Below are 27,243 nucleotides of genomic sequence, written 5' to 3'. Positions count from 1 at the left end.
AAACTACAACCTACTACAGGGCAGACCAGAGATCATAAATCAGACTGGGAAAACTGTAATCTGTAAGTTTGCATGATTAGATGCATTGCCTGCATCTAATCTGTGCTTGTGTGGATGTGAGAACAAGTGTTTGGTGTTGCATTTAATTTTTGGTAAGTACTTGAGCTCTTGTCCATCGAGTCTGTGTAACTACATGTTTTTATTTTTAAACTCACCAAAGCTTGCTGCTGAATTAAGTTTAAAGTTTTGATTTATTAGTCACAAGTAAGGCTTACGTGACACTGCAATTAAGTTACTGTGAAATTTTCCTTGTCGCCACACTCTGGTGTGAGTTCGGGTAAATGCACCTAACCAGCATGTCTTTCGAACTGAGAGGGGAAACCGGAGCACCCAGAGGAAACCCACGCAGACACGGGGAGAACGTGCAAACTCCACACAGACAGTGACCCAAGCCGGAAATTGAACCCAGGTCCCTGGCGCTGTGAGGAGCAGTGCTAACCACTGTGCCAGCATGCCGTTCCATTATTTAATTGGAATACACACTCCCAAGAGAAGACAAACCTCTTTCTAAACAAAGTACATTGATTACAGGCAGTAAGAAAGCACATCTATTCTGTCTGTGGCAATGACATGGGTTAAAGTATAATTGATGATCAGGGCACTGGAAGAGTTGCTCTGCTGTTTTGTAGATATTGCTATAGGATCTTTTACAACCACTAGAACAGGATAGTTGGAGCTTCAATTTAACTTTTCGGCTGTAGTTTGACACGCCATGCACACTTTCTTCACTATACTGGTATGTCAGCCTAGAATGTGTACTGAAATCCTACAGTGGGGTTTGAATCCATGATCTTGCATTGGAAGTGTGTGTGCTACAATGAGCCATGACTAACAACTAACAGTAGAAGTACTGCTGTGATAGACAGCTGACTGTGGAAAATGCTGTACTTAGTGGAGTTAATTTTAACTTTTATGGGCAATAGTGAATCAATACCCCACTTCACATCCTGCCTGCTTTTCTTCTCTGTTAAAGACAAATGCAGGCAAGGGTGGCATGATGGCACAGTGGTTAGCACTGCTGCCTCACAGCGCCAGGGACCCGGGTTCAATTCCCGGCTTGAGTCACTGTGCGGAATCTACACATACTCCCTGTGTATTTCCTCCAGTTTCCCCCCACAGCTTGAAAGACGTGCTGGTTAGGTCCATTGGCCATGCTAAATTCTCCCTCAGTGTGCCCAAATGGGGCTGGAGTGTGGCGAATAGGGGATTTTCACAGTAACTTCACTGCAGTGTTAATGTAAGCCTACCTGTGACACTAATAATAAATAAACTTTAAATGCATGTCAGCCATTCAGCAAAACCTGGTCAGAAGGGAAATTCCATCTTGAGTCTACATCGTAGGCAGAGGTGTCTTTGAAAGGATTTAATGAATGTGTCTTTTGGGCACATTCTTGTCTTGCAATGGCTGTTGAGACCTTCAACCTCAGCTTAGCAGAAGCTCTAATGCAGATTCTTTTTCTAAGTGCAGCTGGGCCACAATACAAAAATAAAAATATTGATTCAGTAGGTTTTGTGCAATTCTTGGGCCTTGGTGTTTTGTAAAGATATGTGCAGAGCTCAAGACTGGACAGGATAATGGTAATTTGAGCAGGACATAAAGTGGAGATGGTGTCAGCAGTGATGCTGTAAATACTCGCCTGAGATCAGTAGCTCCAGTTAGTACAAAATGTGCTGTAAACTCTAGTGTGGTAATTTGACCTTAAGGGAGCTGGTGAATTTGGATTTGTCTGCTGCTATCGCTGAAGATCTGGGTTAGTTTTCAGTCTGTGCTTTCAATTTGACACATGCCCAGGTGGCTTTAATGATTAAGTTAGCTTTCCCCTCTTGTCTTCCACCCCTTCAACTCTGACAATAGCAGCGATGCAGTTCTTGCAAAGAAAACGCGTTGTCAAAATGGGGAATTATTTTGGCTGCATTCCAGTGTGTCTATGTCCAATGCTTACTTTAACTGATCAAACAATGAGTTTTCCATTCTTTTCTTAAATGGGACAGTTGTGGAAAAGAGTAATAATCTGACCGATGGTCATGAGAAGTAAATGTTTTGATTCCGCATCGTATTCCTCTGACTCAAAAGAAAATTCAACAGATTGCGTTGGAGATTTTTGAGTTTTTATCTTGGCTTCAATTTATAATAACCCTAAAAGGGAAAAAAAAAATCCCTGACTGAATTGCAGAGACTTCCAGACTCATGTGCCTGACAGTTTAGTAAACTTTTCTTGTTTGTGCAATAAACTACTCTCTCTCACGGTCAGATGCCCAAAAATTTAGACATGTTTGTGCAATTTCATCCAGAACAGTCCAGCTGTGACAGATCAGTAAAAATAATGTGTCTATTGCTCTTAAAAAGAAATCAATAAAACATCATATCTAATGAGGAATCGTACTCTGGTGGATAAAGTTGGCAGTCTGTAAATCTGCAGCTTACATTTCCTTTCATAAAGTTGTGACAAAGGGGAATACAAATCCTGATTTAATGGAGTATTGTTCATGTTTTACTCACTCACATTGACCAAAAACTGGTCACTTATCGCATTGTGGTGCTCACAATTGACTATTGCATTGGAGCAATAATTGTACACTATAGTTCATCATGTACAAAAGTCCTTTTGGGGTATTCCTTCTTAACAACATATTTATGGATGAAGGAGCCCGCTTGGTCCATTAATCCATATAAAATAATGTCATCATCTCCTAATACTGCATCTCACTGTTTGATTTCAGCATTTCTGCCTCCCTGCATTCTGCCCACTTTTCAAAGTGTTTACCGCCATTTGTGTGGCAAAGAAATCTTAATATCAGTCCTTTTTTTTTTACAGCTTTGAACCTCTTTTGCTATTTCATACAGTTTAATGTAATGTAGAATTCTGGGTTTATCTTTTCAGTGTCATTTACTACCGTCTTTACCTCCAGGACAATCTCTTAGTGAAAAGCCCAAGGGAAAAGCTTTCAACTTTTGACCGGGCCATAAAATAAGCATTTGTGGATCAGTCACCAGCTGCGCACCCTGATTATGTTTCATTTTTCATTGAAGTCAATAAGATGGGCAACTTCTTCTCAATCAAAAACCACGTTGACTTACTTCTGTTATCAAATTTATTCCTGATACTTGATTGCTTTCTTTTACCCACCGTGATAAAATGCTATACAGTTTTTTTCTTTCATCGCTAACGTGTGTTTTTTATTTCTGTCTCTCATAGATGACCTTGGGCCATGAGCAAGGAGCTGGGGCCCCGTGTCTGAAATGCAAGGATAAATGTGAAGGGTTTGAGCTCCACTTTTGGAGGTAGTGTATATTTAATGAATCGTTAAACTGCCCCTCTCCCTTCCTGTGCTGGGAGAAACTAATGCTTTTACAGTACTTTAAAATTTCAACACATTTCAGGCTTCGTCTCCTTATAAGTGAAGTTTAGATAACTGCTTCTTTCAGCCTTTTAATCTACCTCGAAGAGAAAATGTTTGGTCTGTAAATTTTTCTGTAAGCTTTTGAAGAATTTATTTTGTAGCTTCATAAAAGGTATTGTTTTAAAAGCTTTTTTTCCCCCTCCATTCATTTCACAAGGAGAACCTTTTAGAATATAGAACAGTACAGCACAGTACAGGCCCTTTGGCCCACGATATTGTGCTGAGCTTTGTCCGAAACCAAATCAAGCTATCCCACTCCCTATCATTCTAGTGTGCTCCATGTGCCTATCCAATAACTGCTTGAAAGTTCCTAAAGTGTCTGACTCCACTATCACAGTCATGATGTGGAGATGCCGGCGTTGGACTGGGGTAAACACAGTAAGAAGTTTAACAACACCAGGTTAAAGTCCAACAGGTTTATTTGGTAGCAAAAGCCACACAAGCTTTCGAGGCTCTGAGCCCCTTCTTCAGGTGAGTGGGAATTCTGTTCACAAACAGAACTTATAAGACACAGACTCAATTGCATTCCAACCATTATTCATGTAAATTGAGTCTGTGTCTTATAAGTTCTGTTTGTGAACAGAATTCCCACTCACCTGAAGAAGGGGCTCAGAGCCTCGAAAGCTTGTGTGGCTTTTGCTACCAAATAAACCTGTTGGACTTTAACCTGGTGTTGTTAAACTTCTTACTGTGTCCACTATCACAGCAGGCAGTCCATTCCACACCCCAACCACTCTGAGTAAAGAACCTACCTCGGACATCCCTCCTATATCTTCCACCATGAACCTTAGTTATGCCCCCTAGTAACAGCTACATCCACCCAAGGAAATAGTCTCTGAACGTCCACTCTATCTATCCCCCTCATCATCTTATAAACCTCTATTAAGTCGCCTCTCAACCTCCTCCGCTCTAAAGAATAAAACCCGAGCTCCCTCAAACTTTCCTCATAAGACCTACCCTCCAAACCAGGCAGCATCCTGATAAATTTCCTTTGCACTCTTTCCAGTGCTTCCACATCCTTCTTAGAAATCTTGGAAACCCTACATTTGGCCCATCGAGTCTGCACCGTCCACAATCCCACCCAGGCCCTACTCCCATATCCTTACATATTTACCCACTAATCCTTCGAACCTACGCATCTCAGGACACTAAGGGCAATTTTAGCATGGCCAATCAACCTAACCCGCACATCTTTGGACTGTGGGAGGAAACCGGAGCACCCAGAAGAAACCCACGCAGACACGAGGAGAATGTGCAAACTCCACACAGACAGTGACCCATGCCGGGAATCGAACCCAGGTCCCTGGAGCTATGAAGCAACAGTGCTACCCACTGTGCACCCGTGCCTTCTTATAGTGAGGTGACCAGAACTGCACACAATATTCCAAATGTGGTCTCACCAAGGTCCTGTACAGTTGCAGCATAACCCCACGGCTCTTAAACTCAAATCCCCTGTTAATAAACGCTAACACACGATAGGCCTTCTTCACGGCTCTATCCACTTGAGTGGCAACCTTCAGAGATCTGTGGATATGAACCCCAAGATCTCTCTGTTCCTCCACATTCCTCAGAACCCTACCTTTGACCCTGTAATCCGCATTCAAATTTGTCCTACCAAAATGAATCACCTCGTACTTATCAGGGTTAAACTCCCTCTGCCATTTTTCGGCCCAGCTCTGCATCCTATTAATGTCTCTTTGCAGCCTACAGCAGCCCTCCACCTCATCCACTACTCCACCAATCTTGGTGTCATCAGCAAATTTACTGATCCACCCTTCAGCCCCCTCCTCCAAGTCATTTATAAAAATCACAAATAGCAGAGGACCCAGCACTGATCCTTGTGGTACACCGCTGGTAACTGGTCTCCAGTCTGAAAATTTTCCATCCACCACCACCCTCTGTCTTCTATGAGATAGCCAGTTACTTATCCACTTGGCCAAATTTCCCTCTATCCCACACCTCCTTACTTTCTTCATGAGCCGACCATGGGAGACCTTATCAAACGCCTTACTAAAATCCATGTATATGACATCAACTGCTCTACCTTCATCTACACATTTAGTTACCTCCTCAAAAAATTCAATCAAATTTGTGAGGCAAGACATATCCTTCACGAATCCGTGTTGACTATCCCGGATTAAGCTGCATCTTTCTAAATGGTCGTAAATCCTATCCCTCAGGACCTTTTCCATTAACTTACTGACCACTGAAGTAAGACTAACCAGCCTATAATTACCAGGGTCATTCCTATTTCCTTTCTTGAACAGAGGAACAACATTCACCACTTTCCAGTCCTCTGGCACTATCCCTGTGTGGAGATGCCGGCGTTGGACTGGGGTGAACACAGTAAGAAGTCTCTCAACACCAGGTTAAAGTCCAACAGGTTTATTTGGTAGCAAATACCATAAGCTTTCGGAGCGCTGCTCCTTCGTCAGATGGAGTGGAAATGTGCTCTCAAACAGTGCACTGAGATACAAAATCAAGTTACAGAATACTGATTTGAATGCGAATCCCTACAGCCAGCCAGGTCTTAAAGATACAGACAATGTGGGTGGAGGGAGCATTAAACACAGGTTAAAGAGATGTGTATTGTCTCCAGACAGAACAGCTAGTGAGATTCTGCAAGCCCAGGAGGCAAGGTGTGGGGGTTACTGATAATGTGACATAAATCCAACATCCCGGTTTAGGCCGTCCTCATGTGTGCGGAACTTGGCTATCAGTTTCTGCTCAGCAACTCTGCACTGTCATGTGTCGTGAAGGCCGCCTTGGAGAACACTTACCTGAAGATCCAAGGCTGAATGCCCGTGACTGCTGAAGTGCTCCCCCACAGGAAGAGAACAGTCTTGCCTGGTGATTGTCGAGCGGTGTTCATTCATCTGTTGTCGTAGCGTCTGCATGGTTTCCTCAATGTACCATGCCTCGGGACATCCTTTCCTGCAGCGTATCAGGTAGACAATGTTGGCCGAGTTGCAAGAGTAGGTACCGTGTACCTGGTAGATGGTGTTCTCATGTGAGATGATGGCATCCGTGTCGATGATCTGGCACGCCTTGCAGAGGTTGCTGTGGCAGGGTTGTGTGGTGTCGTGGTCACTGTTCTCCTGAAGGCTGGGTAGTTTGCTGCGGACAATGGTCTGTTTGAGGTTGCGTGGTTGTTTGAAGGCAAGAAGTGGGGGTGTGGGGATGGCCTTGGCGAGATGTTCGTCTTCATCAATGACATGTTGAAGGCTCCAGAGGAGATGCCATAGCTTCTCCGCTCCGGGGAAGTACTGGAGCAGCGCTCCGAAAGCTAATGGTATTTGCTACCAAATAAGCCTGTTGGACTTTAGCCTGGTGTTGTTAAAACTCTTACTATATTCACCCCAGTCCAACGCCGGCATCTCCACATCATGACTATCCCCGTGGACAGTGAGGACCCAAAGATCAAAGCCAAAGGCTCTGCAATCTCATCCCTTGCCTCCCAAAGAATCCTAGGATATATCTCATCTGGCCTAGGGGACTTATCGACCTTCAGGTTTTTCAAAATTGCTACATCTTCCCTCAGAACATCTACCTCCTCCAGCCTATCAGACTGTATCACACTCTCAACCTCAAAAACATGGCCCCTCTCCTTGGTGAACACTGAAGAAAAGTATTCATTCATCACCTCTCCTATCTCTTCTGATGCCGTGCACAAGTTCCCACTGCTGTCCTTGACCGGCCCTAACCTCACCCTGGTCATTCTTTTATTTCTCACATAAGAGTAAAAAGCCTTGGGGTTTTCCTTGATCCGACCTACCAAGGACTTCCATGCCCCCTCCTAGCTCTTAATCTTAATCTTAGTATTAAGATTGTTATGATATCTATAATAATCATCCCTTTGTTTCGACATTGTACTATTATACAATTGAAGTCATCTATCTATTATTTTAAAGGAGACTATAATCAAATCTTCACTCTGTGCAGTGGACGTTAGTTGGATTTGGATATGGAAATTGGACTAAATTATTACATTTTTATCATGACAAAATGTATGACTTTTTTGGGATAACAATGATAACTAGAGTCATAGAGGTTTACAGCATGGAAACAGGCCCTTCGGCCCAACTTGTCCACGCCGCCTTTTTTTTTTAAAAACCCCTAAGCTAATCCCAATTGCCTGCATTTGGCCCATATCCCTCTATACCCATCGTACCTACGTAACTATCTAAATGCTTTTTAAAAGATAAAATTGTAGCCGCCTCTACTACTACCTCTGGCAGCTTGTTCCAGACACTCACCACCCTCTGTGTGAAAACATTGCCCCTCTGGACACTTTTGTATCTCTCCCCTCACCTTAAACCTATGCCCTCTAGTTTTAGACTCCCCTACCTTTGGGAAAAGATATTGACTATCTACCTTGTCTATGCCCCTCATTACTTTATTGACCTCTATAAGGTCAACCCTCAGCCTCCTATGCTCCAGAGAAAAAAGTCCCAGTCTATCCACCCTCTCCTTATTACTCAAACCATCAAGTCCTGGTAGCATCCTAGTAAATCTTTTCTGCACTCTTTCTAGTTTAATAATATCCTTTCTATAATAGGGTGACCAGAATTGCACACAGTATTCCAATGTCTTGTACAACTTCAACAAGACGTCCCAATTCCTGTATTCAATGTTCTGACCGATGAAACCAAGCATGCCGAATGCCTTCTTCACCACTCTGTCCACCTGTGACTCCACTTTCAAGGAGCTATGAACATGTATCCCTAGATCTCTTTTGTTCTGTAACTCTCCCCAACGCCCTACCATTAACTGAGTAAGTCCTGCCCTGGTTCAATCTACCAAAATGCATCACCTCGCATTTGTCTAAATTACACTCCGTCTGCCATTCGTCAGCCCAATTGATCAAGATCCCGTTGCAATTGGAGATAACTTTCTTCACTAATACCATGGACATTGACTAAAGGACATCAAAATAGCTTGTACGTAGATTTAACTTGACTGTAAAATCCAGTGTGTCAGTCAGACCTCAGTTTTATAGTTATAATTTGGCTGGTACCTAAGTGCCTCAAGCATAACATGTATGCCAGACTTTGTACTGTAATTTGTTATAAACCCAATGAAAATTTATTACTGGCAGTATATTTACTCTGAGGCCATTGTTTGAATTAGTCTGAATGTATAAAGCTCCCACAACTTCCCTCTTTTGATCTGAATGTTTTCAAGATCGCACTTGCTACTATAAACTTTACAGCAAAAGCAGTTTATATTCTTGGTTGCTACAAGTGGTTGACAATAAAACGGATCACTGTTTCTTAACCAGTTGAATCTTAAGACCGTTTGGAAGGAATAAGACATGCTGAAATATTAGAATGGTACGATATTATTCCCTATCCCTTCCCATTTAACAAAATGTGAAGTTTCTGTCCTCTTTATCAAGGGCATTATCTTTTGTAGTATTTTCTGAAGTTGGACATAACACCATGGTCGGAATTCTCCAGCTGTTCACGCCAGCAGGATTCTCTGGTCCCATCGGTGATGTACTCTTTGCCACGAATTTCCTGGCAGCACAGGGTGGCTTCAATGGGAATTCCCATTGACAGTGGCAGGACCAGAGGATCCCAGCACCAGCGAACAGCACACCACCTACAACAGCCGAGAAAAATATATATGCTCACAAAGAAGTGGGAAGCCAGCCCACCGGTTTGACATGTTATTTCCTTTCTCCTAATGAGATACTTTGTGAAATACTCTTGGGTTGGCTAAGATCAAGTATGGTATGGACAGGCTGCACTTGGTTGAGGTCATTAGGTTACATTTAAGCTTCATTTGAAGCAATTTTTAAAAGCGGCATCTCGGCCTTTTGGCTAAGATGCAAATGAGATCAAGCCTTGCAGGAGGTGAGTCTGCACCTACTCCAATCAGCTTGGCTCATGTAGATCAGGCCCAAGACAGGAGTGTAGGCCCTGTCTTGTCAGCTTGGATTGGAAATGTCTCAACTTGTCAAGACTCTGAATTGAACTTGATTTGATTGAATTGGAAAAGTATTTTTAAAAAGTGTAGTATCAACATGCTGTGCTTGGTTGAAGTCATTAGGTTAAATTTTAGCTTCATTTGAAGCAATTTTTAAAAGTGGCATCTCGGCCTTTTGGCTAAGATGCAAATGAGATCAAGCTTTGGAGTAGGTGCAATGCCTACTCCAATCAGCTTGGATCATGTAGATCAAGCCCAAGACAGGAGGTGAGAGCCCTGTCTCGTCAGCTTGGATTGGGAATGTCTCAACTTGTTGAGACTCTGAATTGGACTTTATTTGATTGAATTGGATTAAGATGTGTTGGGGTTGGAAAATAGGACTCTTAACAGTTGGGTGGCAATGGGTCAAAGGGCCTTTTTCTGTGCTGTATACCTCCTGACTCTCTGACCTGCTTATCCAAGCTGATTCTCATGTTGGTCACTCCTGATATTCACTGCTAGGAGGTTTCCCAGTTGAAGTGTGCATTTTCAATCCAGATACTCCTGCTGCCTGTTCACGATTGCTACTTTTCTCTCACCATGGTACATATAGTTGACTTTTGTGGGCAGCAACCTGTGTATTTTCTCTTTAACTTTCGCTGAATAACTTGCTTAGCAGTTACCATAATTAAAAACGATGGATTTGATACCTCGCCTTTACAATTTTCTCATTTACAGATATGGTGGCACAGCGGCTAGCACTGCTGCCTCACAGCACCAGGGACCCGGGTTCGATTCCCGGCTTGGGTCAATGTCTGTGTGGTGTCTGCACATTCTCCCCGTGTCTGCATGGGCTTTCTCCGAGTGCTCTGGTTCCCTCCCACAGTCCGAAAGACATGCTGGTTAGGTGCATTGGCCATGCTAAATTCTCCGTCAGTGTACCTGAATAGGTGCCAGAGTGTGGCAACTGGGGGATTTTCACACTAACTTAAATTGCAATTTTAACGTAAGTCTACTTGTGACACTAATAAATTAACTTTAACAACTGGTTTCTCTTTCTACCAGTCCAAATGTTGAATCTTCATTGATGCTAGCTGCCTTATAGTAAAATACTATTTGGATTTGATTTTTTTTTAAAATAGTACTAATTATACTCTTATTAAACCCACTTCCCTGTAGCAGTTCCTTCTACTTCCATATATGCTAATGAGCTGTACTCAGAACTAGGCAACCAATACTGAAACAGAGTATGATTCAGTGAAGTAGTGTAGCAAACTGTATTTGGCCATCTTACTGATGATGTACCCATAAGTGGGAGACCAGAGTTGAGTTGTATCATTGAAGTGCAGGGTACATTGGAAATCACTTCTGCATATATATGAGGGGCTGAGTTAATGTGATAGCGTGTCTGCGCAGGATGTACACATGATCGTCTGTGCAAGATGCACACATGGTTGTTTTAAACTCTTTCTTTCAGGCAGAAGTTTACTACTTAGCAGCATTCATGACCAGTGCATGTGGAATGAATGGAATCTGATGACTTGGTGCCACTGTTATCCAGATTAATTAGGAATATTGGCAATCATAATGCATCAAAACTGTGTTTATTAATCTTTTTGTTAAGAAAATAAGGTCAAGTGCAATTGTTTAGAACTTTATAATGCTTCACCATATTATTAATAGAACTTCAAGTCTGACTTCTAATGTGCTTCCATTACACAACTGAGGCATATTTGCATATTTAAAATAAAAGCCTGGAAGTTGCAATTTTGGCTAAGATCAAGCCCAATTAGGCACAATGCCTAATCTTGCCAGTTTGGATCGATCTTGTCTTTCTTGTGGAGGACCATGAATTGAGTTCAGTTGCAATTTGAATTTGGTTTTTGGAGCAAGCAAGGAATGGATTTGGGTTTGCCCGGTCCATTCTGAGCATTGGCTTCGTAACTTAATTATCATAGAATCCCTATAGTGCTGAAGGAGGCCATTCGGCCCATCGAGTCTGCACCGAACAAAATTCCATCCAGGCTTTATTCCCATAACCCTTGGTTACCCTGTTTACATGTTTACCCTGCTAATCCCCTGACACTAGGAGGCGATTTAGCATAGCCAATCCACCTAACCTGCACATCTTTGGACTGTGGGAGGAAACCGGAGCACCCGGAGGAAACCCACCCTGACATGGGGAGAGCGTGCAGACTCCACACAAACAGAGACACGAGGCTGGAATTGAACCCGGGTCCCTGGCGCTGTGAGGCAACAATTCCCAACTGCCGATTGTTTTACTCTATCCTCAAAAGTTGCAATTCACAAACAAATCTAATTGCTTTTGAAATAAATTGGTTATTTATAAACAATAAAAACCAAAAGCTGATAATGAAATGTATTAAGATTAACGCAGACGTGTAAGTATTCTTACAGTTGCCTTAAACCAAATATAACCAACTTTACCAAACAAACTCCCCATCCCAAATGAAGAAATTAACAAGATTTTACTTAGTGTAACTTTTAATGCCAATTAGAACCAATGAAAATTAAATATAAATTAATTCAATGCAAACTAAATATGAACTAAGGTAAATTTTACTTCAAAATAGTCAATTTAACAAATAAATCTTACACAACCACAAGCACCCACATCACTCATTGCAGACATGTTGCGCAACGTGCAGTTCCAAAGTTCTGTAACTCTGTCTCCAGTACATAGGATCTCTCACTTTCACACTTCACATTGATCGATTTGGCCTTCATGCAACATTCACCAGCAGCCATATTACATCTGAGGTCTGTGGAGACCGTTGTCATGCAAGCTGCACACTCCTGCAGCAAGATTCACAACAGTCTGGATGGCACAGATTCCCCAGAGATTCCTTTTATCCATCCCTCCACTAAAGCAGCAGCAGTAAAATGGTCCAATTCTCAATCCCTGTTCCAACTCTGCCTTTGACTCTCTAAACAGTTTATCTGTATTACACACAGCTCCTTTATAAATATGTCTTCTCTTCTGCAGCTCTCCTTTGTGTCTGGCTACATGGATTTCTTATGTTAACTTCCATCCTGTTGTTATTGCTATCAAGTCAAGGGTCATGTGAGCCAATATTTCATATTATTGCACAGAATTACAGCTGATCCCCTTACAATTGATGCAAACTCTAAAAGTCCTTTTCAAACTTCTTAAAACTAGTTACAAATTTGCTTTATTGAACTGCTTCCAAGTCAGAGTTCAATACAACTTATCCTTATTCAAGCCTTCACACACTCTTTACTAATATTGGCACTTGCAATTCTTTCACTCTTTTTGTGACACAATATTCATGGTAATTTATAATGTAAATTAACTTTAATATTTTTAACATGTAATCATTTCTCCTACAGGAAACGTTCTTTTTAAAAATATCAGTGCCTCTTACATCTCATTTATTTCATTTTATTTATGTTCTATAATATCTACAGTGCTCTCATCTCATTGTGATTCTCATTCTACAGTAAGTTTCTCTTATTGAATTGTATTTTATTTGCCTTTACTTGCTTTAGATCTTTTTTCCTTCTCCTTCTCAGTACCATTTCTCAGCTGAAGGGACATACCTCGATGTGGCCTCTGCTTGCACTGCTAATTAACTAGCTATTAGGAAATACTTGAGTTTACCTAAACAACTGTCTGACAGCATGGAGAAGATCCCCAACTCACTGTGTTTAAGAAATTGCATGCCGCCGTTACTGTAGCAGCCAAATCAGCAAGCATCTTTCCTAAACTATGTATGGATAAATCCGCATGTCTGGAGAAGTAATTTTAAAATAAATAGGGCCAGCAATTCTGCCAAATTAATGTCAACCTTGAATTCACAGGAAGATCTGTCGGAACTGTAAGTGTGGCCAAGAAGAACACGACGTTCTCTCTGGCAATGAAGAAGACAAGAAAGTGGGCAAACTCTTTGAGGATACAAAATACACTGGTCTCATTGCAAAACTTAAAGCTGATGGAGCCCCTGTTTACAAGCGCAACGTGGTGACACTCACTAACCCGATAGCAGCCAAGAAGGATGTGTCTTTCAACACTGTCACTTATGAGTGGGCTCCACCAGTCCAAAATCAGGCTTTGGTAAGTGCACAACAAAGATGTGTAAATCTACCAGTTCTCAAAAAGTGCTATTGCAAATTAGATTTGTTCTAAGCCTACTACTCAATGAATAGGAAAATTTAGATTTGTGAATTATTTCTTTAGAATATTTAAAATTATTCATCTTTGGTTTACTGGTTATTAACTACAAGTCACTTTTTTTTGGTACCACAGTAGTGACTGTACCAATAATTATTTACATCTCAAAAAATTGAATAACAATTTATTGTACAGGGGGGAGTAAATTTACACTTCTGGCAGACCACAATCATGTCCCTTTTAGTTTTTCCAAAGAAGCCTGTATGGTTTGGCTTTTTGCCATTCCAGAAGTTACTACAACAGCTGCAGATTTATCTTGTTGTTTTATGCGGAGCTGGAAAATTATCATCTTATAAAAATGCTTATTGAAGGTTTAATACAGTCAGTCCAAGGAGGGTGACCATTTGGAAGACTGGTTTTCTCCTTGGACACCGCAGCTAGACGCTTTGTGCATTTCCTCCAGAGGCAAATAAGGGAAAGACTTATCTTGCCTGAGTCACAAACTTGGAAGGCTGTAATAATCCTGCTAATTTCTTCCTTTGAAGGCTGTGCGGTACATGGAGCTGCTACCGAAGGAGAAGCAGCCAGTGGCTGGCTCGGAGGGAGCTCAGTATCGAAAGAAGCAGTTGGCCAAGCAGTTGCCTGCACATGATCAGGACCCTTCGAAGTGCCATGAGTTGTCTGTTAACGAGGTAAAGCAGATGGAGCAGTTTGTGAAAAAGTACAAGAACGAGGCCCTTGGTGTCGGTGACATCAAACTCCCGGATGAGGTGGCAGCGCAGTCTAAAGAACAAAGCAAAAGTGACACAGGTGAAAGAAGTACAACAGCTGCTGTTGGATCAGTAGCTGGACAACCAGCTACAAAATATGTAAGTGTTAAAGCTATGTCGGTCAGGTGGAATTTAACTTTAATAAGCGTTAAACTTTTCGGACATTCAATATTTTTAAAGCTGCAGAGTTCAAAACGAATTGCACTTTTTAAAATTTGTAATTCTGAGCAACATTGCTAGTTCCTGATTAGTTGACTAGAATTAATAATTCAGGAGTGAATGCCTGTGCTTTATTAGATAATGAACCTGGACTAATTCTATCTGCATTGCAATGATGTACATTTTCTGAATTAATGTACCCTTAAACATTTTGGAAATATTAATGTTTATATTTGGAGCATTGCAATTTTAAATGATTTATAATTATTGATTTTAATAATTAACCTGCCTTAATCTTTTCCACAGAACAGGTTTGTAAACGAGTTGCTTTGGGTTTTTAGAGATGGCTTCTTTGTATCAGAGGATTGACAAAAAGATTTGGTTTAAAGCTGATAAGTTCATTTAGACTTCTTCCATTCAGCATTTCTTAATCTACATTTACAAATGTTGTGCTTGGAGTCTAAGACAAAAATATACTTTGATTCCCACCCCAGTGTAAGCATCCATATAATGACCACGCTGCTGACTTGTTTTTACATGTGATCAAATGAGCATGTATGTTTACTATAAAGCAGTCATACAGTGCAGAAAGGCCCTTCAGCCCATCGAGTCTGCTCTGACAACTCCCACTAAAGGCGCGCTAATACCATTTTTCCTGCAGTTGTCAATCTCATCTGAATGAGGCATTGCAAATTGACAGTTTTATTTGCCTTCACCACAATCTGGGGATGAGACTGATGGCTGGCAGTCTACAAGCCACAGTGACTGTTCATCAAGATGGTCTGTACAGCTGGTATCTAGTGATGTCCTAACTGAAGGTTTAGCAAAAGTGAGGTAATGACTTACCAGTTTTCCTTCCTATTTTTCGCCAAACCAAATTACAAACTTTGCATCCAAATGCTGACTTTGGCATCTGTTGGAAAAGAAAATGCTGGTGAAATGAGCAGATGGGGGCAACTTGAATTTGGGACTGAAAGGGTTAATTCTAGTAGCACTCATCTGTAGCCCTGGGATGGTCTGACGATACGGTAAGGCAATAAATAAAAGCAAGTTCTCAATCTATACCCGCTCTCTCGAACAAGCAAGCTGGTAATGATCACATTATACATAAAACGATGAATTTTACTCTGTAAATACCTGAGGGCTGTAGAAAACTGGACATGTTACTGTGCTGCTCTCCACCCCCAACAATCCTCGCTAGAAGAAGAAGAATTCTTCTCTTTCCCCCCGCCACCTCAAGGAGGAAAGTTCTTCAAGTGGGAAAGAAGATTATTTGCACATAAATACAACACATGCATTGGCCACTCACTGAAGATTGTTAGATTTGGGTAACCGTTAACAGGAACCCTAAACAATGCTTTATCAATTTTCACCTTAGCAAAGAGTTATGGCAAAAATGTTTTTGTTTGTTGCGCTGATTTGTACTGGCTTGAAGATGCTGAACAAGATGAAGGGAGTTGAACAACATCCGACAGATGGCAATTGCCGCGCAAACAAATCCCAATGGGAAACTTTACAAAAGTATCAAATCCCTGTGTACTGAAGTTAGAAGCCACAAATTTCAGTAACACTTAATTTTTGGAGGTTTTAACTGTGAAAACATTTATAAAGAGAAAAGAAACTTTAAACGTAGGTTACATTTGCACAGTCTTTAAGAACATGCCCTAAAAAGATTTCCTCCTTGGTTTGACTCGCATATAAACATCCCTTTAAGGCAACAATCCGTTCTAGGTATTTAATCTATAAAATCCAAAACATTACCTCAAGGGAAACCCACTGTTGCTGTAGGGAAGGTTTGTCACGTGGCTTCTAACTTCCTCCTGCTATGGAAATGCAAGAAACTTTAAAATAAAACACTGTCCTCTGGAGAAACAGAGTTTTTTCTGTGTTGGCTGCAAACTGCCTCCCTTTGTCTCTTTGCAGTTCATTTTCCCAGCACAGAGCAGCAGACCAGGAGGTCTCATATGGCTACTCCCAATGTAGCTCTTACATCTTTCATCTTTTTCTCTGTCATCTCCATTCCATTGTCCTGATCGATCTTTGGGGACATAGTTTTAGGGTAATGGTCAGGAGATTGGGAGAGGATTTGAGGAATAACATTTTTACTCAAGGTTAGTGGGAATCTGGAATGCACATCCTGGAGAGGTAGTGAAGGCCAGAAACCTTACAACCTTTAAAACATATTTGGATGAGCACTTGAAATATCATAACATTCGAGGATATGGGACAAATGCAGGAAAACGGGATTAGCATGCCTTAGAATCATAGAATCCTACAGTGCAGAAAGAGGCCATTCGGCCCATCGAGTCTGCACCAACCACAATCCCACCCAGGCCCTATCCACGTATCCCTACATATTTACCCACTAACCCCTCTAACCTATGCATCCCGGGACACTAATGGGCAATTTAGAATGGCCAATCAACCTCGCCCGCGCATCTTTGGACTGTGGGAGGAAACCGGAGCACCCGGAGGAAACCCACGCAGACACGGGGAGAATGTGCAAACTCCACACAGACAGCGACCCGAGCTGGGATTCGAACCCAGGTCCCTGGAGCTGTGAAGCAGCAGTGCTAACCACTGTGCTACCGTGCCGCCCCACATGCCTTGTGGTAGTTATTGTCAGTGCAGACTCAATAGGCCTTTTTATGTGCTGTATGACTTATCTCCTAATGCAGACTTCTACCCACTGTTTATTTACTTGTAGAAAATTCAACTTAGCTGTTTTTCCTTCAAGTGCATGCCTTTCACACCTACACCCCTTTGATGCCCTAGACCTTGAGGACCGAATGTTTTTCGTTTTATTAATCAAGTCACACAGACAAACCTGCTTCAAAGGTTAACACATGGCACAGTGGTTGGCACTGCTGCCTCATAGTGCCAGGGATCCGGGTTCGATTCCCGGTTTGGGTCACTGTCTGTGTAGAGTTTGCACATTTCTCCTCATGCCCGTGTGGGTTTCTTCCGGGTGCTCCGGTTTCCTCCCACAGTCCAAAGATGCGTGGGTTAGTCGGATTGGCCATGCTAAATTGACCCTAGTGTTAGGAGACTAGCTAGAGTAAATGCATGGGGTTATGGGGATATGGCCTGGGGTGGGAATGTGGTCAGTGCAGACTCGATGGGCCGAATGGGTGCCTTCTGCACTGTAGGATTCTATGATTCTATCCTAAAAACATTTAAAATAATACTATCTTCTCACAACATTCTACATAGATTGGGGCAATTGAGTGATCAGAGGGTTCTGGAGGGGCAACCTCAGAAAAGGAGGGAACGATAGGCCTTGGGGAGCAGTCAAAGAAGGTGACAGCAGTGGGCAGCAGAATCGAAGTCTGGCGGCTGGAAATCACAGTGTGAGGGGGGGTGCGGAGGGAGAGTGTGATCAGGTGTTGTAAGCTGGGGAGAGAAAGATCAAGTTCCAGAGCTCTGACGTGACTTATAATGGAGCAGGTGCAGCTTCAGGCACTGCAGGCAAATGCTAAAGAAGCCTCCGGTCATGACGTATCAAGCAGCCTCAGGTAAATGGGTTCGGAGGCATTTGGGGAATGAACATAGCAACATTGGGGGGGGGAGTGGGGGGATATGCTTGGGCCAGTGATGAGGGCTGAGCTTATGTTCAGGTAAATTGCTTGCCTTCTTTGGTGCAGATGATCCCTAGATTTGGTTTCTCTGAATGCAGCTAGATGGCGCCATCCACCACAAGGCAAAACCCTCTTGGAGAGAGATTTCAATTGGATATTAGAACCTTTAGTTGAATTTTCAAAGGGCCTATTTCTTGTGTTATGTCTGGGTGAAGGTCGCCTCTTGTGTGCCCTTATCCAATATGGCGAGCAGCAGTTTTCAATCAGATGCGTGTGTACACTTCCTGCCTACAATTTTGGGGACTTGGGAGGTGCTGTGTGCCTGTGTGCCATTGTAATATAAGTGTGCTCAGCAGAGCATGGCTAGGCTAATGTGGGATTGGAAGAGAGCACCATCGGAGGTATGATGTATAGTAAAAGACTAGTAGAATAATCTAGAAAGAACCGACCTGCATGGCAGCAGCACCATGCATGGCGGTAACTGGGATATATGTAGTTACAGATTGCCAATAAAATATTCACGTTTAAATACACAAATCTCAAGATCTCATCAATGAGAAACCAAGTAAATCCATAACCCAACATGGTGATCAGCGGTGATAGGAAAGGTGACATTTAAACAATAAACTCAGCACTGAGTCCCAACATATGAAAAACTAAAAGCAGCTGAAGCCTGACCAGAAAGATGACCACCCAAGAAGCTTCAACACAGACTTGGAAGTTAAGGAATCCACCGAGTGAATGGAGATCCATTGCAAGACCCAGAAGTGGCACAGAATGAAGGAACCTGGTCAGATCACAAGGCAAGTGAGCAAAATTATTTTTTAAAAAGCAGCTGTATTTGCACTGTAGAACAGGCAACCGTCCCTGGGGCTCAGCAGATGGCAGCAGCTGAAAGAGTGGCAGAATGGGTCTACAGCTGGCACCATAACACATGCTGACTTTGCTGCACTGAAGTGAATCTTAAAGAAAACCAGCAGAGTCGAGCAAAGTTTCAAAGAAAGAAGAATGATTGGCTGCTGTTTTAAAGTTTGAGATTTTTTTTCCTTTAAATTCCATGGTCGCCGGGAAATGTGTGGAAAACCAACAACTTTAAAAGAATTTGTTCATGGGGTGTGGGCGTCGCTGTCTGGGCCAGTAGGGATGAGCTATACATTGCTGTGGATCTGGAGTCACATATAGGCTAGACCAGGTAAAGACGTCAGATTGCCTGCCCTGTGGGACATTAGTGAATCGGGTGGATTTTTAGGACAATTGGCAATGATTTTGTGGTCATCATTAAACTTTAATTCCAGATTTTTTCAAAAATTGAATTCAAATTTCACCATCCCCCATGGTGGGGTTGGAACCCAGGTCCCCAGAGCAATACCTTGTGTTTCTGGATTACCAGTCCAGCGACAATACCGCTACGCCACTGTCTACTGGCTGCAGACAGCCTGGGTATGATAAATTGGTTACTTCACAGTTTGCCTTAAAGTGGCAACGACATTTTAATACTGCAACTACCACACACAAAAAAAACAACCTTGGATAGAAAATCAGAAGAGCCAGACCCATTTTGGATAAGGAAATGGCTAAACCAGCCCCAAGAGTGGTATTCTTGGAGAACAGGATCTTTAATTTACAGGAAAACTGCAGGATTTAATCAGAAGTACAAGTTGACAATTTTTTTATTGGAGTTGGGTTAATTTGCAGGTGAAGTGCCCCACAGCCAATGTACAGATCAATAGTTGACATTTGGTGAGAAATTTAAAAGATGTTGGCAGATATTTTAAACTCCCAAGTTGTGGACAGTGCAGAACCTGAGAAGAAGGTCTGGCACGGTCCCAATACAACAAAAGACCCCAGACAGAGAGATTCCAATGTGATTACTAATTGAATAACTGGAATGGAACAGCTTGTGACCAGTGTTGCATCTGGTGCCATGGAAACGCATCCATGTTGAGTAAAATTCTTCACATTCTGGAAAGTCACCAACGTTTCTTCAGTTATTCTGGGGACAGAGGGAGACGGGAAGAAAATGTTTCTGCTCTGTAGTTGGCTTCTCAATGGATTTTGGCACTTAGTGGCTGTGGCAATGATTTGAGCTCTTTCACCATTACTGCCTCAGCAGTGACAAATTTCCTCATTTGGGCAATGCTTTTTTCCCCCCATCTACTCGAGGTGACCCAATATGGCGTCTTGATCTGAAATGTCAGGTCAGCCTGCCTTCAACGCAAAATGCCATCTTGATTTTTAAAGGAATTGAAACTTGTACCAGGAATAGCCAGCCAGCAGATCTTTCAGACCCTGGCAATTAAATCACCTTCCAGTGCTCAATAAAGCAGCTTTGTGGCACTTTGGTGGAGAGTGTTTCAAATACTGACCTCTTGTAACAGGAGCAAAGCATGGATTGCCCACACTATTTTAAAATGCTACCTGGCTTTCACAGTTCACTTGTTCAACTAGGATTTGAGTCACGGTAGGAGACTTCCTTCTGTCAAGGTTCCATCAGCATTCTATCAATTTTTCCCAGAAATTCTGAGGGCTTCACCTAAAGAGAGTGAGTTGTGCTACTTCATTGAAGAGTCATAGAATCAAATCCCTACAGTGCAGAAGGAGGCCATTCAACCCATCGAGTCTGCACCAACTCTTCGATAGAGCATCCCACCGAGGTATTAACCCCACTAATCCACACATCCTGGAACACCTAAAGGGCAACTTGGCATGGCCAATCCATCTAAATTGGACATTACACAGAAGTCACCAGGAAAAAGGTGCTCGTGACCAAGCAGTCCCTTACTAGTTCCGGAAGAGGAGATGAGGCCAGGTAGAGAGGGACTGGAGAATTGAGATGGGGTCCTCTTTTCTCTTTTTCCCCCACCCCATACAGCCCCTGCTCCAACAGGATCGCCAATACCATACGCTAGATCTCTGCACCTGCTTCCTCTGTCCCTGAGACATCCGGAAACGGTGTATGAAGGCTACATATACACTCCATGAAAACTAGTTGTAAACAGCACTCGGGTAGTAAAACTGTAGCGATCTGTTTTAGTGCCTCTCAGAACATTGTTACCGTGGTAATTAGTACCAGATGTGTTAACTAAAACCTAATTTTCAAATGGTTGTCTGATTTCACCCTCAGGCTTTCTTTCAAAGTGCCACACTTTAGATAAAATAATGAAAATTGCCACGGGTTGGATGGATTGGCCATGCACAATTGCTCCTTTAGTGTTCCAAGATGTGTAGGTTAGATAGATTAACCATGGTATATGTGCAAGATTGTGGGGAGAGGGCCTGGTTAAAAATACTGCCAGTGAGTGGGTGTAGACTCAATGGGCCAAATGGCTTCTTCTCCACTGTAGGGATTCTATGAATTTTAGAGGGGGTCAGTTAACAACCTCCACCTTTTTATCTGGCTACCCCTCAGCAATAATGGGGGTAACCTTAATGAGTTGATATTGGGACTTCTGCCCCTCGAAGTCCTGCCTTTGACAGCTGCCGGCAGTTCTGTAATCCCAGGCTAGTCCAGGAATTTTGGTCGGGGACACTTTTAAGACCCCAGTGAAGGATGATGGGAGTGGGGGAGGGTTTGTGAGGGTGGAAGGGGAGGTACAATGGAGCACTACAATCTTGTTAGCAGGGATGATCCTGCCTGCCTTTAGTCTGTGCAGTGAAACTTGCCAAGCTACTCTGCTTTCTCCCATCTTTTCCGGCTGCTCATGTTATTGCGTCAAAAGCGGGATGAGCTCTTAACGTGGCCATTCATTTGTCACTTAAGGGCCTCAAGAGGCCTAACAGAAGGGGGTGGACTATCCAACACTTTAGCTGACCCCCCCTTTAATGTAGCAAAGAGGTCAGTCGGTGGATGGGAAGGCCATGAACTGACCACCTGCTTTATTTAATATGCGCCCCCACCTTCAAATATGCCAACATGGGCTTTAATATTCACAAAAATGTGTTTCCTGTGGAATGACAATTTGATCTGATTTATTATTGTCACGTGTATTAGTATACAGTGAGAAGTATTGTTTCTTGTGCACTATACAGACAAAGTATACCATACATAGAGAAAAAGGAGCGAGTGCAGAATTTAGTGTTAGTCATAGCTAGGGTGTAAAGAAAGATCAACTTAATGCGAGGTAGGTCCATTCAAAAGTCTGATGACAGCAGGAAAGAAGCTGTTCTTGAATCGGTTGGTATGTGACCTCAGAATCTTTTTCCTGACGGAAGAAGGTGGAAGAGAGAATGTCCGGGGTGCATGGGGTCCTTGATTATGCTGACTGCTTTTCCAAGGCAGCAGAAGAAGTGTAGACAAAGTCAGTGGATGGGGGACTGGTTTGAGTGATGGACTGGGCTTCATTCACTATCTTTGGTAAGTTTCTTGTGGTCTTGGATAGAGCAAGAGCCATACCAAGCTGTGCCTTTTGGAAAAGACAAAAATAGGAATCTCTCAAATTGTACTGATTTTACCGAATGGAAAATGGGAGTGAGCCGTATGAGATTAGTGGTGGAACAGCCTGTGCCCAATCTGCAGAAGAATAGTTGCCACTGCTAAAAATGAGGGCTTTCCAGTAGATGCGGTTGCTTATAGAAAGGATTAGATGCCTCGAGGTGCCCGACTCCCTTAAATTTGTCAATAACTTGTGCAGTTATCAGGCCTACGCAGTCAATGTTGTTCAACACCGCATTCCCCACCCCCCCCTCAATCCATGCCAGCCAATAAGAAAAAATGAAAACCCCTTCCAGTGGAGCTGGAGATCGCTGTTATTGAAATGGCCGAGACTTTATTTTCTAAGCCAAAGAAACTGCCTCAAAATCTTGGCACCGTTATGGCAAAAAAATTATCTTGCAAAAAAACCAAGGAAAAAGCATTATCTGTATCGTGCATTGCCACGTGTCCCAGAAACATGCCGAAAGCTTCTTCACACAATGACTTACTGTGCAGCGGAGCCAATGCTAAACATGGATGCCATTTTGTAAAAGGTTTCGTAAACAGCAATGAGATAACAAAGCAGATCTGCTTTTGATGGTGGAAGTGGAAGGCATTTTGGTTCGGAAACGTAGCGAACTGCCAGATCTTCCCTCAGATCATATCATTTTTAAGCTGGAAAAGGAAGGAAGATAAACAAAATTAAATTGGGTTGCGCATACACACTTCTGGCATAACCCAGACCAGACGCACATGCACGGTGGCGCAGTGGTTAACACTGCTGTCTCATGGCACCAGGAACCCGGTTCAATTCCCTGCTTGGGTGACTGTCTGTGTGGAGTTTGCACGTCTTCTCCATGTCTGCATGGGTTTCCTCCCACAGTCCAATGGTGTGCGGGTTGGGTGGATTAGTCATGCTAAATTGCCCCTTAGTGTCAGGGGACCAGCTAGGGTAAATGCATGGGGTTATGGGGATAGGGCTTGGGTGGGATTGTGAAGACTAGATGAGCCAAATGGCGGCTTTCTGCACTGTAGGATTCTTTGAAAGCACAATTTATTTGAAGGCATCATCAAGGGCTTTAGAAGCGTACACTGGAAGTATGCAGAGCTGGTAACAGTGCAACACTAATTTAATACCATGCTGCAATTTATGATCTCACCACACCAGCTAATGACATCCTTCAAAATAAACACAACTGAACTGGTTAGCACAACTGCCTCACAGCGCCAGGGATCCAGGTTCGTTTCTGGCCTTGGATCACTGTCTGTGCAGAGTCTGTACATTCATCCCGTGTCTGCGTGGGCTTTCCTCCGGGTGCTCTGGTTTCCACCCACAGTCCAAAGATGTGCAGGTGAGGTGGATTGGCCATGCTAAATTGCCCCTTAGTATCAGGGGCATAAGTAGGGTTACAGGGATAGGGCCTGGGTGCGATTGTTGTCGGTGCAGGCTCGATGGGCAGAATGGTCTTGTTCTGCACTGTAGGGAGTTTATGATTCCATGATGGTAGAAGATAAAATGGATGTTTAAGCAACTTGTGATTGTTGCCCTAAAGAGGGAATTTCTCCCTTGTCAAATTAGAAGTATGTAGTAAAATACAATGGGGGAGAAATGTGTTCATACAACACCACTCTTGGCAGCGTTTTGCAGATTGTGCTGTTTCTCCAGGGAATGTGTTTCCTGTTGCGGAGGCAGGAAAACGTGCCAAATCTTCCAGCTCTGACCTCACTAATTATGCATGGGGGCAGGGGTGTTTGCGCCATATTCCGAGGCAGGGCAAATCTGATGCTGTGCAGTCCGTCATGCTATCTGTGCACCCATCATCACTGACCCACTATTAAAGAGAAAAGGTGGACCTCCTGAGTAATGAAGATTAATCTTCTGGAGCACACTGAGGCTGGGAGATGGATCCGGTTTCCAGCGTCAGTATCCTGGAGGATACTGACGCTGGAAGCCCCACCTAATAGATGCTTTCCCGACCCACTGCTATGGTGTTCGGGGTCCTGGATGGCTGGCGGCCTCCATCCTGAATTCTGGAGGCAGCCCCGGGTATTGTTTGGGTGAGTCCTGACTTTTGCACGCCAGATGTTCCAGAGGGGTTTTGCACCGGTGTGCTTTCCCGCCGGCACTACAGAGAATCAGGTGTGGGTGGCCAGACCTCCCTCATCATTCCAGTTAGTGGGATGCGAATGGGTTTCCCGATCTGCCTTGGTGGGCACCAGCTGAAGATCCCACAGGCCGTGGGGCGGCACGGTAGCACAGTGGTTAGCACTGCTGCTTCACAGCTCCGTGGTCCCGGGTTCGATTCCTGGCTCGGGTCACTGTTTGTGTGGAGTTTGCACATTCTCCTCGTGTCTGCGTGGGTTTCCTCCGGGTGCTCCGGTTTCCTCCCACAGTCCAAAGATGTGCGGGTTAGGTTTATTGGCCAGGTTTAAAAAATTGCCCCTTAGAGTCCTGGGATGCGTAGGTTAGAGGGATTAGCGGGTAAAATATGTGGGGGTAGGGCCTGGGTGGGATTGTGGTCGGTGCAGACTCGATGGGCCGAATGGCCTCCTTCTGCACTGTAGGGTTTCTATGGTTTCTATGAAATTCCCGCCAGCATAAAACCAAATTTTTGGGCCTCCTGCCAAATTCATCCCCCACCCACTAATGAACGCGTTGGGCGGGGCGGGGTGGGGGCGGGGGGGGCTGGTTTGGGAGACTCCATCTTGTATGTTCAAAAAGTTAATTCTAATTTAAAAACTCCTGAAATAAATAAAATCCAGCAGCTAACAAGGTCAGATGAAGCAGATATTTATTGATTGTGCATTTAACTTAATACCTTCTATTCCCCGTCCCATTGGCAGAGCGGAAACACCTAGATCTTTGACTTGGAATTCAGGAATTCTCTCTTTGTTAAGTCAGTTATATCATCTACGCGCGCACGCATAAACTCTTCGGAGTTCTGATTTGGTATGAATCCAGTGAAGCATTTCTGAGATGTTGAAGCATCCAGGAGTGTTGCCAGATGCATAAACTGTTCTCAACATGCCCATTTTTAGTAGGGCCTGAAATACCATTTGTGTCACGGTGATTGTGTAATACTGTCAGTTAACCCAGTAAAGTGGGAAGCAGAGAAAATCCAACACAACTCGAAGCTGATTCTCACGTTGCTCTGTTCAAAAGTTTTTAAGTCGGACGACAGAAATGCTTTTTGACAATCAGGTCATTGTGTAACCAGAAAGAAATGACTCGCATTACACAAGAGCCTTTCATGATTCCTCCCAAGCACTTTTTCAGCCATCGAAGCACTTTTTTATAGAGTAAGGGCCAGGAATTCACCATCGTGAAGACTCTCTTTAAAAATAGCGGACAGAGCTTGGATGCAGAGTTCCTGCTCCAGTTCACACTGGTCCAGTTTTTGCCAGTGGGGAAAAGGTGCGACTCTCACAGGAGGACAACTCAAACTCAGGACAACCACTTAGACTTAGTGCTGAGTTCAAACAGACACCTATTTTGGCTCTGAAACGCAGTCACAAATTTATGCAGAGATGTAAATACAATTGAAGGGTGGATGAGGCCTGCCTAAGTATTATCTGCTCTTGAACATGCAAAAAACAGGTTGAAACTATCTGTCAGAGTTTTAAAAACACCTTCAGCTGGACTGCTTTTATTGACAGGCCATTTGGTGTAGGTTAGAAAAAGTTGTTTGTGCAGTTAAGATAGCGGCCTTTGTTGACATTTCTCGGGACTATTGTTGTGTCATTACAGACGCTCGGCTAAATTTCCAAAGCTATGGTTGGCTCAGCAGAGGGTATTGAGTATGCAATTTGACAGTTGAAAGAAGATATTAAAGGATAGTCTTTCGACGTTTGCGTCTGAATATGTTTGTTTGCTTTTATAAGACAAGGCATTTGAAGAAATTTAAAAAGCTTTGAATGGGTTTCACAGATGCCCCCTTTCGACATCCGGCACCCCAAAATGCAGATGTTCCCTTTCCCCTCCCCACCTAGAGATTACCTCCCCTTTCCACCACTAGACCTTCCACACTAATCTGGCTCTGGGCCTTGCAACTTGGGGCTGAAAGTGAAATATCTGCAAATATTCAGTAAATCCATGATTTTCCCTTCCAGTTGTATGAGGTTATGCAATGCATATGAAAGTTTTGCAGAATTGTACAGGGGCATTCCTCTATTGTCCTTTAGTATATGACTCGTCTACAGTGGGGTAAAGCTGAGGACTGTATCACAACACAACAAAAATGAGTGCAAAGCTCATTGAACTGAGTACAAATAGAACATTTCACAGTAACTTCAATTGCGGTGGCCTACTTGTGACACTAATAAATAAACTTAATACATTTAATGGAAAGATAAGCCCTTAACGAAGGGAAATGATTAAAATATTTGTTTCTTTCCTATTCATAGACAAAAATAGAGTTGTAAAGGGGAAAAAATGCTTTGTCTCTCAGTATCTTTCTTGCAGAATTATATGAAGTGCAGTCTTCACCTGCTGCCAATTCAGCAGCACCTTCAGTCATCGCACATTGCTTAGACATCAAGCAAAGTCAGAACATTTAACGAACTGAAATTTCTTGCGCAGTTACAAGCAATAGCCAGCAGAGGGGAGGCTTTACTTTTGTTTTAACAATGTCGAAACCGAAAGGCCCAAAACTATTTTCTATCCACGCCCATTATTATCTTAGCCAGAAATCCTTTGAATTTATTTTCAGCCATTTGGCATGTTTTGCAACATCATTGTCTCAACAACATGTTGGTTAAATCTGACAGGAAACTAACTATTTTAAATATCCACTGATGCGG

General features: G+C 43.0%; 1 protein-coding gene across 1 annotated transcript in view; it reads left to right on the top strand.

Moving 5' to 3' along the window:
• Positions 1-27,243, top strand: part of tes (testis derived transcript (3 LIM domains)) — a 50,684-nt gene that overhangs the window by 8,930 nt on the left and 14,511 nt on the right. Inside the window, exons 2-4 of the mRNA XM_078219883.1 lie at positions 3,258-3,343; positions 13,216-13,468; positions 14,071-14,394. Coding sequence (XP_078076009.1) covers positions 3,258-3,343; positions 13,216-13,468; positions 14,071-14,394 — 663 coding nt within the window. The remainder of the gene's footprint in view (positions 1-3,257; positions 3,344-13,215; positions 13,469-14,070; positions 14,395-27,243) is intronic.

Source organism: Mustelus asterias, chromosome 9, assembly GCF_964213995.1.
Source record: "Mustelus asterias chromosome 9, sMusAst1.hap1.1, whole genome shotgun sequence".
Classification (NCBI taxonomy): Eukaryota; Metazoa; Chordata; class Chondrichthyes; order Carcharhiniformes; family Triakidae; genus Mustelus; species Mustelus asterias.
Note: the sequence above shows the minus strand (reverse complement) of the source record. Positions and strands in the feature narration are given on the sequence as shown.